Below are 14757 nucleotides of genomic sequence, written 5' to 3'. Positions count from 1 at the left end.
CCAGTGTTGGTGGGAATTGGTGGCTCCTTGATTAGGCTACTGTTTACTATGAGCTTGTTGGTAGTTCCCTGATTGCGGCATTATTTCTTGATTGTTGATTCGACACTGTGGATTAAACACAACCTTCTCATGCAGAGCAGAGAAAGCAAAACGAGGAGCAAAATGACCTGGGAAGGAAGAGGAGCTGAATCACATTCTGAGTCTTCCAGCTGATTGCGGTGGGCCCATTCTGAACCTAAAGGGGCTGCTTTGCTGCCACAATCGCCAGCCAAGAAAAGCAGGGAGCGATTCTATGATAAAGAGAATGTGAACAGGGGATAGTAATGGATTTGGCTATCGTTTACAGTGAGAGCAGCTCTTTCTAAAATTTTAATAAAGTCAGACAGTAATCTGTTGCTTGTGAAAGATTTAGGAGACAGGCCGTGATCTGAGGTGCTGTATCATAAGAAACAATAAAAGCCTGACTCCAGAAAATGAGAGGTCCAGGCACTTGGAGGAATTGTAGTCTGTCTTTCCTATAAAGTGCAAGGTCAATTTTATAAGGAAGAACACTATTATAAGATTTCTCTGGGTCTTTGAGGAAAATAGTAGGAAAATAAGAGCTAATCCAGCCACTGTGTTTATTACAAAAAGATGGTTTGGAAAAAAGCTTTGTGGGACTGTTAAATCTCACCTGGTCACAGTGAGGCAGTACTGCTATATCCTGCAACTTAGAAATCTTCACAGCCCTAGCAAAAGTTAGGATCATGGGAAACTTCACTTGTTGGGGAAGGTACAATATGGAACTACAATGTGGAGGTGTTTTATAAAAAATAATGATAAAGGACCCCATAGAAACTGTTTCAAGCCATTGCCATATAATAAAATCAGCTCTATCAATTTGATACTAATCTGTTTATTCCTTCATCTTCAGTCCCTCACATAAATGGCAAGATTTGTGTAGAATCCGTGGAAGAGTCATATGAATGCCAGACCCCAAGGTTGAAGCTGCTGGATCCATTTGTATGGAGTCCCCCTCTCAACTTTTTGATCAAGTACACAATATCGGTACAAGTTACTATTAAGTGCTGTCAGATTCACGCTTAAATCTGTCCCCACAGAAGCCTTGTAATAGGACCCAACTTGCTTCATCTGCAAATGTTCTGGTAAGTGCAAAATGGGGGATGAGGCAAGCGAGGATTTGTGGGAATGGAAAGTGCAACACTTTGCTCAGAATATCTCCTGCAAACCTCCCCATATCCCACTTTATCATTGTATCTCACCTAATAGGCTCAGATCCCAGCCAACTCACCTATGCACATATGGGAGTAGAAGCCTTCACGTTGGAGCATAATGAGTAAGGAGCCCCAGCCCAGCAAAACAGCAGAGAAAAAGAGATTTTCCACCACCGCAATACAGGCCATCCACCAGCGTCGCCGGTATGCCTGATGCAAAGTGGGTGCCATCTTCCCTCTGGCTTGTGAGAGGAGGCTGCAAACAAAACAAGATCATCATCTTTCTTGGCACCCAGGTCTTATTTACTATTCCATTGATTTTGACCTGAAAATTATAGGTAAGATATATAGGTAAGACAATCAGTGGTAAGGCGCGTGCTTTACATGCTAAAGGTCCCAAGTTCAATCTCTATTCTCTTCAAAAAAGGTTAGGAAGGGAAGCCTGTAGACCTCTGCCCATCACCACCTATAGTAGATGGAACAATAGCCAGATCTGATGGCAGGAGACACCTACTTTTAAAGAAAATAATGGGATACAAAACTCTCCCAAACTCACTGGAGTTATTAAAAATCTAGAGAAGTAATGAAGCAGCACTCCAGCTTGACACTACACATTGGGGTGGTGATACTTGTCTACTACTATATCCCGGAAGGCAAGAACTAGCAGCAAAATATTGTAAAAAGGGGAATATATAACCTTGAAAACTACTAAAAAAGGAAATTGCTGGCCCAGCTATTAGCCTGAGGGCAAACAGCTGCTAGGATTTCTTCCAAAAGAGGTCTGAGCCGCACAATCAGTTGCCTTGTAGCTACTGGAGTTAAACCAGGGCAGCCTTGGCAGCTGCTACCACTCACAGGGCAGGAGCCTCAGAGAGGTTGCAGCCCCCACTCCCTGCAGAAAGCACATGCATCATTGGAGCCTCCATCTGTTCTGTGAGTTGCCACCTTCCCCTTCGCCCTTTCATTTTTCACGAACAAAAAGGAAGGTAAAATGTAAGATAAAATTATGTCGACAAGTAATGGCAAACCCTGCCACACAGAAATGTCAATATACATCCCTTCCTTTACGTGCCTGGGTTAAGAGCACCACCATGGAGTATCGTATGCTATGAAAGGAGATCTTGTTCCTTGCTTGCTGGCAAAAACCAGGCCAGGCCAATTTGCTTGTTTTCTGCTTGAAGTTGCCTATCACAGGCTGGGAGTAAACTGGCCTCAGTATATTGCTTACTGGTCTGTTTGTTGTCAGCAAGTATAATTCAAGTACCCCCCCTTTTTTAAAAAAAACAACAACAACGACATGCTCCTATGACCTTTTTAAAATGTATTTATTTTCTGAAAATCAATTACATAAGTGGGCTTCATCAGCTATAGTGCAGATGCTCATGTCTATCCATATGTACATATACTAAAGCTTACAATGTATTTGTATCAGAAGTATTATTTTGACAAGGGAAGTCTTCACAGAACAACCTAGAGAAAAAATTATTAAGAATTACCTTGAAGTCATGCATGATTTTTTTAGCTCAAGAGGAAGGAACCCTTCTAATGTAGCAATTGGAGTACCTAAAGATACATTCCATGAATTCAAATCCCCCACTTGCTTACTGAATGATCTTAAAATACTCTGCCTCTCTCAGGAGATTAATGGGAGGATGACAATGTGGAAGAAGAAATCACATTCACTAAGCATAGTGTCTCTTGGAGAAAAGGGTACAAATATTTACGTAAGTCAGAGGAGGCAATCTAAACATATTCAGTTTTAACACGTGTAACAAGTGGAAAGAGGGGCACATAACTAAGGCAGAATATCAGCAAATAGCCCGAGCCTGCACAGATGAAGTGAGGAAAGCTAAGGCTCAAAATGAACTAAGGCTTGCGACCAAAGTCAAAAATAACAAAAAAAGCTTCTTTCAACATGTAAAAAACAAGAAAAAAGCCAAGGAAATGATTGGTCTATTAGTGGGAGAAAGTGGCAAGAAGGTAATAAGCAACAGGGAGAAAGCAGAACTATTTAACTCATTTTTTGCATCCGTCTTTACATAAAGGGAAAAACAGCCCAACCTATCAAAAACAGTACCATAAAAACAGAATAGAAACACAAGTTAAAATAGGCAAGAAAATGGTAAGCACCTGTCCAGCCTAAACGAGTTCAAATCTCCAGGACCAGATGGATTACACCCCAAGATTCTCAAAGAACTGGCAGATGTGATCTCAGAACCACTGAACTATATCTTTCAAAGATCCTGGAGCACTGGGGAACTACCAGAGGACTGGAAAAGAGCTGATGTAGTTCCCATCTTTAAAAGAAGGCGGGGGGAGGAAATAGATCCAGGAAACTACAGCCATATCAGCCTGACCTCAATACCTGGGAAGATGCTGGGAAAGATAATCAAACAGTGAACCAGTGAACACCTAGAGGCAAACAAAGTCATTACCAAAAGCCTACATAAAAGGTAAAGGTAAAGGTTCCCACGCACATGCGTGCTAGTCGTTTCCAACTCTAGGGGCCGGTGCTCATCTCAGTTTCAAAGCTGAAGAGCCAGCGCTTGTCCGAGAACGTCTCCGTGGTCATGTGGCCGGCATGACAAGATGCCAAAGGCGCATGGAACGCTGTTACCTTCCCACCGCAGTGGTCCCTATTTTTCTACTTGCATTTTTACGTGCTTTCAAACTGCTAAGTTGGCAGAAGCTGGGACAAGTAACAGGCGCTCACTCTGTTACGCGGCACTCAGGATTCGACCTGCCAAACTGCTGACCTTCTGATCAACAAGCTCAGCATCCTAACCCACTGAGCCACCGCGTCCCAAAAGCCAACATGGGTCTGTCAAAAACAGATCATGCCAGACAAGTGACAAAAATAGCGGACCAGAGGAATGCTATGGGTATAATTTACTTGGACTTCAGTAAGGCATTTGATAAAGTAGATCACAACCTACTACTTGATTAGATAGAAAGATGTGGGTTAGACAGCATCACCACCAGATGGATTCATAGTTGGCTGACGGCCGTACTCAGTGTGTGGTCCTCAATGGAACTGCATCTACATGGAGGGAAGTGTGTAGTGGGGTGCCCCAGGGCTCTGTTCTGGGCCCAGTGCTCTTCAACTTCTTCATCAATGATTTGGGTGAGGAGATAGATGGGGAACTCATCAAATTTGCAGATGACACCAAGCTGGCAGGAATAGCCAACACTCCAGAAGATAGGCTTAAGATACAGGAGGATCTGGACAGACATGAACATTGGGCGCTATGTAACAAAATGAAATTCAATGGTGAAAAAAAGTAAGGTTCTACATTTAGGCAACAAAAACCAAATGCACAGGTATAGTATAGGTGGTGCCTTGCTCAATAGTAGTAACTGTGAGAGGGATCTCGGAGTCCTAGTGGGCAATCACTTCAATACAAGCCAGCAGTATGCTGCTGCAGCTGCCAAAAAAGCCAACATAGTGCTAGGCTGCATTAACAGAGGGATAGAATCAAGATCACGTGAAGTATTAATACCACTTTGCAATGCCTTGGTAAGGCCACACCTGGAATACTGCATCCAGTTTTAGTCACCACGATGTAAAAAAGATGTTAAAACTCTAGAAAGAGTACAGAAAAGAGTAACAAAGATGATTAGGGGACTGGAGGCTAAAACATATAAGGAACGGTTGCTGGAATTAGGTATGTCTAGTTTAATGAAGAGATGGACAAGGGAAGACATGATAGCAGTGTTGCAATATCTCAGGGGCTGACACAAAGAAGAGGGAGTCAAGCTATTCTCCAAAGCCCCTGAAAGCAGGACAAGAAGCAACGGATGGAAACTAATCAAGGAGAGAAGCAACCTAGAACTAAGGAGAAACTTCCTGACAGTTAGAACAATTAACCAGTGGAACCACCTGCCTCCAGAGGTGGTGAATGCTCCAACACTGGAAGTTTTTAAGAAGAGATTGGACAGCCATTTGTCTGAAACGGTATAGGATTTCCTGTTTGAGCAGGGGATTGGACTAGATGATCTCCAAGGTCCCTTCCACCTTTATTATTATTATTATAAAACTTGAAAGAGGCTGCAGAGGTGAATTAGGATATTCTAGTTTGAAGACCTTCCTCGGAGGCAAACTTTCAGAAGTGCCTCTAAAACCTCAAATGTCAACAGAGAAGTTAAAAATGTAAATGTGTAACCTAAACACGCAAAAGTCAGATTGTCCTGGCACAGAATTTTGATTTTACTAATCCTGAATTGTGAATGTTAGGTTTTTCATTTTGAACATTTGGTTGGGGACTAATATTTCTGAAGTTCCAGAAATGCAAGGTGGGTCAAGATTGATTTAAAGCTTTAGGTAATGAGGCAGAATGGGAAGTAAACAGCTTGGTAATGAAATTCAAAGATGACACCAGATCCAGCAGCATTTGTAAACAAGCACAATGGGGGAGAGAAAGAGATGCTGATAGCTCTTAAACTAGAAAGAAGAAGGGAAAAGTGGAAGAAACAGGACTTGCATCATTTAGCACAGAAGCTTTTAAAAAAAAGGAACCTTGAAGACAGATGTTACTTGAAAGGATCCAGTGCCAAAAAGCTGCTGCTGCTTGAAATGTTTAAGAATCCATATTACAGGAATGTGTTGTCAAACATTGGAAGACTGAGACTATACACTGCACAGCACTAACGGAGTAGGAGTGGTCAGGTTCCCTTCCTAGAAAAATGCGGCCAAATCCTAAAAGGTATGAATGTCAAGGTTGGAATATTGGGCCAAAGGCTGGTGTGGCTGGAGGCCCGGCTTTAGTGTGATTAGTCACAACTTTTATAAATCACAGTGGATGGAATGCACAAGCAGTGCTCTATCTGGGCTCTATGCTTTGCAATACTAAGATGTTTTATATAGTTTTTGATACACTGGTCTCATTACTTTGATCTGGATTAGAGAATACATTAAGCTGTAATTTTACTGCCCCCCTCCTTTAGAAAAATGGATTCTTCTGCAACTTCACTGAAATCTGCCTTCCAGTTTCCTGAAAGATTATCCCTACACTTCAGAAAAAGATAGTTGTTTTATACTTCTTACTTTTTTTTGTTTTACAATTTCTTTCGTAGCATCTGAACTTCCTTTCTTACTACAAGGTGTTGGGAGAGTTCTTGTAACTTTGGTGGATCCGCTTCCATGGCTGCTCAGGATAAAAACTGCTGTGGAATGAATCCCTTCATGATGTCATTATTTGAACTGTAATTAAATTTTATGGAACTTGGGATGCTGCATATCAATAGAAATGATCAGATTATGCTTGATACTTGCCCATCCTATAATTATAAAAATTTGCCCTTAAAAGGGATTTTTCCCTCATGGAGGAAAAAAAAGTAAAGTTATTTCATTTCCTCCAAAATGAAGTGAAAAGACTGAAAAGCACGGAAGAAATTCTCTCTATTCTGTAAAAATATTTTTTTTCTGTACTAAATCAGAATATCCCTTTAACTGAATATGTAGGGTAACCAGAAAATGATGTATTTTGGTGCTGTGTTCTGCAAAAGATGGAATTTCTTTTGATGCAAGCTTCCGATCTTAGCAGATTCTGACCTAACGCTTTCAACAGTCAGATCAAGTTATAGTAATAATGTAGAATATTTAAAAAATTGCACAGTCCTTGACTTACTGCCATAATTGAACCCGGAAATACAGTTATAAGTTGCTGCAATCATTAAGCAGGTCATTTCATGACCAGACCCGACTTTACAATATTTTTTGTGGTGGTCATTAAAGTGAATACCATGATTGTTATGTGAACCATGGTTGTTAAGCAAATTCATTTTACCCAATGGATGTTTTTTGCCCAGTAAATGCGAGAAATCAGCAAAAAATGAAAATCAGCCACATGACTACAGGATGCTGCAAGAGCCATAAATGTAAGATCTGCAAGCTACCATAAGTCAGTTACCAAGCACCCAAAATGCAATCCTGTGTGTGTGTGTGTGTGTTAGAGAGAGAGAGAGAGAGAGAGAGAGAGAGAGAGAGAGAGAGAGAGAGAGAGAGAGAGAGAGAGGGAGAGGGAGGGAGAGGGAGAGGGAGAGGGAGAGAGAGAGGGAGAGAGAGAGGGAGAGGGAGGGAGAGAGAGGGAGAGGGAGGGAGAGGGAGGGAGAGGGAGAGAGAGATCACTGTTAACTGTAAAATCAGGTCATAGGTAGTTTTTTGTTTTTTGTGTTTTTTTTGGGGGGGGGTGTCCGACGTAACCTTGAATGGTTGCAGTCAAGGACTACCTGTACTGTACTTTCCAGAAATCCAGAATGTTAAAACTGATAAAACTTCTTGTGCGCTGAAAAGTATTCTATAAAAGTTAAAGTCCAACACATTTAGAGGCCAGTGGATGGAAAGGTTATGCTATCCTAACAGACCTCTTTCATAATACTCAGCTGATCATCTGATGTTTAGCAATGCCATATTTGCAACTGTGCATACTATTCTTTAATGAAAACACTGTAGAGACTTAATCTAGTCTCACCTTTTACAATTGCTGCCAACTATCGGTTATCTAAATGGAAAAGTTGCTTGATGACTTCTTTCAAGAAAAACAAGGATCTAGAGCAGGGGTCTTCAAACTTGGCCCTTTTACGACTTGTGGACTTCAACTCCCAGAATTCCTCAGCCAGCGTGCTGGGCTGAGGAATTCTGGGAGTTGAAGTCCACAAGTCGTAAAAGGGCCAAGTTTGAAGACCCCTGATCTAGAGCTTCTGATAATACTGTGCATATTCCATACATACGAAGTGCATGACAGATCCTTATAAATTATTCAATTTTAATATGGCTCCTTGAATTTCCACTTATCTTAATTCATCCTGAATAAAATAAATGAACTACTGCTGCATTTTTTTTAACAGAGCATGAGGTCAGATGGAAAATTTCTTAGACTGAAGCAGGCAAGTGCATGCCTATGCTTTTACGTCCTTACTGCACAGGGCTTCTGACTGTAACTTGTTCGTGACAGAAGGGTATATATCACAAAAATAATACATGCTCTGCCCTGCGTTTCATTTAGTAACAGCGAAATGTTCTGTGAAATACAGTAAGTTGCAGTAATAGACTGGAGGATGGAAAGCAAGATTCTGTCCCACATGGAGTAAAGGAAAGAAAACGTTGGAAATACCTAGTCTAAAGCTGTTAAGATAAACATCCAAGAATGAAGCTGTTGGGTTCTATATCCAACTCCAGTGTGTGTGCCTTGCCAAGTAGTTAAAAATCTATTCCTCTTTTAAGTTAGTTAAATACAACAAAAGAAAAGGAGAAAGACGACTTATAACAGGAAGACAGATTCTTTCCCTTGTTTCCTTCTCTCTTTGTTGAAAGAATCAATCTATCAGAATCCCATTACATCAAGATCTCTACCCTTATGCAAACAGCATTTTCTGTGAAACAAAACTAAACAGGGGACTGCAAAGGAAAGTTGACTTAGAGCAGACATGTCAAACACAAGGCCCGGGGGCCAGATCCGGCCCGCGAAGTGGTTTCATGTGGCCCGCGAAGCCATCCTGGAAACAGTGAGGCAACGGCCCCCACGGCCTTGGCCCTGGCCCAGAGACCCTCCTTCTGCCAGAGACCCTCAGATCCGTCCCACTCCTGCCCAGGCCCCCATAGGCACCCTTGATGCGAACGATGTAGAGCTGGCCACGCCCACCCAGCAGGCCATACGCACTCTAGCCACGCCCACCCAGTAGGCCACGCCCACCCGGCCCCCTGAGGGCAACCGCAATGCTGATGCGGCCCTCAATGAAATTGAGTTTGACACCCCTGACTTAGAGAGATCCCATAGGCATCCTTATAAAGAAGGAAATGAAGAATGGGTACTATCCAATGTTGTCCAATTATATTAAAATTAACAAAGCATGCATTTAAGGATTCCACTTCTAAGTAAGTAGTGGGCCTTCCTCCATATTTTCCATAGCAGGGTAACAGCATGCAGGTGCCTGAGCGAACTATGAACCAGCAAACACAATTGTTTTCTATGATCCTAGCAAAACTTGTAAGAGTGAATCTAGTTTTTCCCCCCCCCATTGCTCGTAATGCAATGTGAGAGCAAGAGAAACAGTATATTAGCAGTGAGAGAACATTATACATTTTTTTAGAATTATAAATATGATTGAAAAACCTCTGGAGAACCACCACTTTGCTTCTCAACAGAGGAAGATTCCAATTGGACACTGTCATCTCAGCAGTGGTGCTAGATAACGATCTCACCTGTACGTCACAGGGAATTAACAGCTAACCAGAGAGAATTTAATAGGCAGAGGAAGGCACTGATCAGAGTAATGCTACAGAACCGCACGTTGTCAAGCATTATTCAGGCAGCAATCCAATACATATTTATTCAGAAGCATGGCTCAGAGGAACTTACTTCTGAGCAGGCCTAAGTAGAATATCAATGCAAATCTACCTTTATTATTATTTGAGGGATGCAATTTAAGTTTCTTCCTCACACCACTTTATTCTTGGCAGTCCGTGAAAAAACACCCAGTTGTTATGATCAACGGTTTGGGTCACTGACTGCCTTAGTGTGACTTCAAGTTTGGCAGATGAACCATGTCACTCTTATAAAATAGCGAGTCTTGATTGTATTGTTTTGCCTCTGTAACAGAAGTCTGTAGTTGTTGCTGGGAGCTGCATTGAGATGATAAGATAAAATAAGAAGACAAAATGAGATAAGATGAGGGTAAAATCTAGAGAGGTAGAGGGGAAGGAGTAGAAAACTGAGCAAATGGATGGTCAAGAGACAACCATGGACTCCTTTTATTATAAAATAGCCAAGACTGTACAGAGACAAAGGATACCTTTTGTATGCACAGACCACTTTGGAGATCTGGATCAAAAATTTTAGGGATGCACTGATAAGGTAGTCCCTGGCAGAAATCAAGGCAGAGGGTTCAAAAGGACTCAAGTACCAGTCCCAGATAATGGAAAGTCCAGGCACATTTAACAACCGAGTCTACAGACTTTTAGGGGCAGGGAACTTGCTTGTGACCACTCAAAGCAAGGTTTGTACTGTAAGACTGCTGGTGTTATCAGCCTGTCACTGACATCAACAATTAAAATGTTGTTCGACTAAGATTCATCAGTTAAAGCCCCATCTCATCTATAACTCAAGTTTTGGCCAATTAAGTTTCTTGGACCTTCTTCACTAGACATGCAGATATTTTCCCTGCCCCCCCAAAGCTGATCATCTGGAAAGATCAGGAACATCTGAGGTCATCTGAGAAGGGATAAAATAGGACCCAATGCAGGAGAATATTTGTAGGGTTGAAATGAGGGATCTTTGGTGCTCTCTGAGCTTGGTTGTTTTCTTGTAGATGTTTGATTACTCAAAGTAGGTAACATCATCAGTACTACCGTAGCAGGCAGTCGGGCAAACCCCATTCCCTGATAGCACTGATGATTTTACCCGGTTTAGGTTATGAAACATCTGCAAGAAATCAACCAAGCTCAGATACCAGAAATACCAAAGACACCTCATAAAACAGTACATTTGGCTTAGATTTGTGATTTGTATTCAGTGAAACTTAAATGTGTGGCAAATTTAAAATCAAGTCTCAAGAACCTCCTCCTTCCATGTGAATCTCTGAAATGGTATCACATTTGTATGGTCACACATATAGCTGTGATCCTACTCAGCTACCAACAGTGGAAACAAAACACCCCAAATCCCTCACCCTTGCATGTTTAATGCAGTTTAATCTCAGTGCAGATAAGCTTTTGATCTGAAAATATCGGGCAAAATTAATAAGAGAGAAGGAACAAAACATGCTCCAGGAAATTAACATCTGTTTGAATTTAAAGTATGAAAATCCAGCAGTTGTAAACAAAAAGCAGCGCACAATAGTTGAGAGAGCAAAGGTGCTCTTTAGATATCTACAAGTCCCTTACCAATTATGCAGATCCAATACTAGCCCAAATTCTTTCTGCAGACTTCTCAAGAGATCCTTTAAAAGCTGGAGGGGGAAGCACAGTTCAAGAAAAGTTTGAGGCCTGAGACCCCCTTGGCTCCTTCTGAATGCCAAACCATACAAGAACGCCAGACCATACATACTCCAGCCTAGGCGGGTTTAGCAAATCCTGCAAGTTGCTCCCCACCCCTTTCCTGTGACCCTGTTTTCTTATCCTTAGGGACATCCCAAAATCTGCAGGAGGAGGGCGGGGGGGGGGGGGAGGGAGAGAGGCAGGCCGCTGTGGACATCCCTGTTCTTCACATCCTCCAATGCGTTATAATCGCCACACCGGAATCTTTCGTTTCAAACTCTTCCCCTCCCTTCCCCACTCGGAAGATTTGCAAACCCCCCCCCCAAAAAAAAAACCCTCATCCCCTTCCTCTCCCCGCTTTTTTTTTTGTCTTCCCGCCTTAGGGCAGGCCGAGAGACGGCCTCATTTCCCAACTCGAGCAAATCCCAAAAAAGGCCGGGAGGGGCCGCGTCAAAGCTATGGCTGGCAGGGCTCGCCCTCCGCCTAAGTGGCAGCCCGAGCTGGAGGGAGCCGCGGCCGCTGCCACGTGGAAGCCAGAGCCCTGCCTAGTAAGGGAGGGAAGCCATACAAAGGGGGGGGGGGCTTTTTCGGGCAACCCCCGATCGCCTAACTACACCCCCTCGGCCCCCCGCTGCCCCTATTGAAGCCTTTCCTTCCAGCCCCGGTTTGCCAAACTGTCCCCCCCGAGTTAACCAACTCACTTTCGGCTCCAGCCCTTCGGCGGGCTGAAATGAAGGCGCGCCTTTTTTCCTCCGACTACTCGGGGGGTGGGTGGGGGTGGGATATGTGCCCTCAAGGCGGTTGCTGCCAACGGGCTGCCCCGGGCGCGGGCGGCCGGAACCTCCCTTGCGAGCCGCGGGAGAAGGAGGCGGCTCAAGGATTCCGGAGCCCGCTGGCGGCGCCGCCTCGGCGCTCCGCTCGCCTGCCAGCTGCCAGGGTCCGCTCGACCTGGGGAAAGAGAAGCGCGTCTTCCGCGCGGTGTGCCCCGGGTAGGAAGTGTTTCTTGCTGGTGTGAAAACGGGAGGAGGAAGGCGGGAGGGGGGGGGGAACTGGAGAGGCTCGTCCGCCTGTGACTTTATAAGGTCATCGGTGCGTGTTTGGGGACACCCCCCTCCGAAAAGAACGTGGAACTTGGGGCGAGATCGCGAGGAAGGGGGTGAAAAAGTGGAAGGCGCAACGTGCAAGAGAGAGATGGGTCTTCTCTTAAAAGGTGACCGGTTCGTTCCCCCGGGGCATTTCGGCTCCGCTGGATTCCAGTTTCGATCGCTTTCGTCCCGGCCTGGCTCAGTAACCAATAGGGGAACTTCGTTTGGGGGAGGCGGGGGGAAGAGCCCTCAGTTCACAGGTGGATCCTTTGCAGCAACGTCGCCTAAAGTTGTCGCGGGCTCCCTCACCGTAAACGGCGGAACCGGAGCAAGGAGAGAAACGGACTTGGTTTCTCTACCCCGTTATAAGCAAAGACGAGCACAAGAGGCGTTAACAATATAAACGTTGCTATTATCACACAAGTGCGGAAACATATGTCCCATAGTGCCGTGTTGCTTACAGAGCCGTGCAAAACTTCTTTGGGGTTAGTCCTAAGAAACCGTGAAAATAGAAGAAAACAGGAAGAATGGTGTCCGGAAACAAATATTGTCTGAAAGCACACCTTCTATCGATTGATTCAGCTGAACGAATGCATGGAGTGACGACAGGTTTCAAAGTGCCATGCTGGGCTGCTTGGGCTTGCTCCAGGGTTAAAAAAAAATCAGATCAAATCAAAACATCATGTTTCTCCTTTCCTTCGTGCCTTCAGCGGAGTGCAGAAGGAGCTGACATTAATTCAAAGAATATTTTTCAAGCATGTATTTATTTATTAATTGAATTTCTATACCGCCCTTCTCCCGAAGGACTCAGGGCGGTGTACAGGGCAATAAAAGCATTACATGCAAAAGTTAAAAATACCATATGGTAGTGTGATCAGATGTGCAAGTTGTGCACTGCACAAAAGTGCCATAACAGGGGAGGGGGGGCACCAGAATGAGTTTTAAAAGTCAGTTCTCCATTCTGAACACCAATCACGTGTGGTGGGTTAACATCAGATTTCACTTCTTCCAAAAGGAGTGCTATCTGAAGCTATCAGTGCAGCTAACATCTTCAGGTATGCATATTGCTGCAGTTCCAGGTAGTTCATCCTAATAAACACAAGCTGCACAGAATCATCTTCTACAAAGCAACAAAACAACACTTCCCCTTGGCTTTCTGAGTTAAAGCTAATTCCAAACTTCCTGTCTAATCATAATCACTGGCTGTTGTCTCAGTGTAAAAGAGCAGCAAATGCAGGCAATCTTCCTCGCTTAACAGGCACACTTGGGACTGACAATTCCTTCATCAAGCCAAGGAATTATTAAATGAAACATTATGTGACTACACCCATCTTACAGCATCAGTTCCATCATGGTTGTTAAGCAAATCCCCTGTGGTTGTTAAGTGAGACATCAGAGGACTGTGACTTATTGCTGATTTCTCCATTGACAGTTGCTTTTTCAGCACCATCTTAACTTCAAACAGTCATTAAATAGGGCAGTTGTTAACCAAAGACTATCTATAAAATTCTTAAGGGGAGGGGGCAGCAAAACAATATTTTGCCAAAAGTGTCTTACAAATCAGTGGCAGTCCATAATTTTTAAAAAATGGAATGGCTTGCAAGCTAAAACATAGCTCAGAGTATAATCCCCCTTAGATAGGTTTTTCTTCTTTTTCTAGCTTCCCTTCTTCTAGAGTCTAGTTAAAAATTATTTTCCGAGAAAAGAGGATAAGAATGACATATGTCCTGTGTCAAAGAATTCTAAGAATATTGTTTGACGTTCTAAGCCGTATATATCCACAGCTCCTACTGTGAGCTCTTGCTGTGACATTACTGTCCTCTCATCAAGCATATTTGCTTAGATTTTCCCCATTCTTATGTCTCTTTGGTTTGTGTTCCTCCATCACTTGTGACATACCAATTCTTGCATCATTTCAACATCCTTGTAGTTTTGATCCAATGGACTGAAAGACTTTGAAAAAGATAAAAGAGACACTGAGAAAGACAAAGAGACACTGGAATTCTGATTTTTTTTAAAAAAAACTTTAAATTTCCTATTCACATTCTTATGCCCTCGGGTGCATCACAAAACACACACTCTAAACTGGTTATCTCTTGAACTTGCCAGACTAGCTAAGGCAGCTGACGTCTCACGTCCATCGTGTAGCAGGAACAGGTAAAGGAATAGAAGTCAGGATAGAGAGGGTGTGTCAGAATCCATTTATATCACATTCATAAATGTATGTTTAAAACATTATCCCCCCCTATGGATTCTGCCATCTCCCGAGGAAGGAGGAGCATATGTGGATTCAGCCTGCCTTAGGTTATTTCAAAGGCCAAGGGAACCTTTTGAACTGGGGGGAACAAAAGGGAGGGTTAGAGAAGAAGGCATCTGGCTTGTGTCTTCTTTTAATTCTGGAGAGGAAGAAGGCAATAACCATAAAGATTCGAAGTTCCTTTTTTTCCCCACGAAAGGGATGACAGGAAGTAGAAGGATGGGGGCT

General features: G+C 43.3%; 1 protein-coding gene across 5 annotated transcripts in view; it reads right to left on the bottom strand.

The window, feature by feature from the left end:
• SLC43A1 (solute carrier family 43 member 1) overlaps positions 1-12280 on the bottom strand; it is a 48109-nt gene extending 35829 nt beyond the window's left edge. For 3 of the 5 annotated variants that reach the window (XR_014025765.1, XR_014025766.1, XM_081322392.1), the window contains exons 1-3: positions 11889-12278; positions 11095-11159; positions 1292-1470 (exon numbers count right to left, since the gene is read on the bottom strand). Coding sequence is in view for 3 of the 5 variants with exons in the window: in XM_081322392.1 (XP_081178518.1) it covers positions 1292-1445 (154 nt within the window). In the remaining 2 variants the exon portion in view is untranslated. Of the gene's footprint in view, positions 1-1291; positions 1471-9610; positions 9835-11094; positions 11160-11888 lie in introns of all 5 variants that reach the window. The other 2 variants (XM_081322393.1, XM_081322394.1) reach the window with 2 other exon arrangements.
• Between the last annotated feature and the right edge of the window lie 2477 nt (positions 12281-14757).

This window comes from Vipera berus (genome assembly GCF_964194415.1).
Source record: "Vipera berus genome assembly, chromosome: 1".
In the NCBI taxonomy this organism is placed as follows: Eukaryota; Metazoa; Chordata; class Lepidosauria; order Squamata; family Viperidae; genus Vipera; species Vipera berus.
The sequence above is the reverse complement of the archived record's forward strand: the minus strand, read 5'-3'. Positions and strand labels throughout refer to the sequence as shown.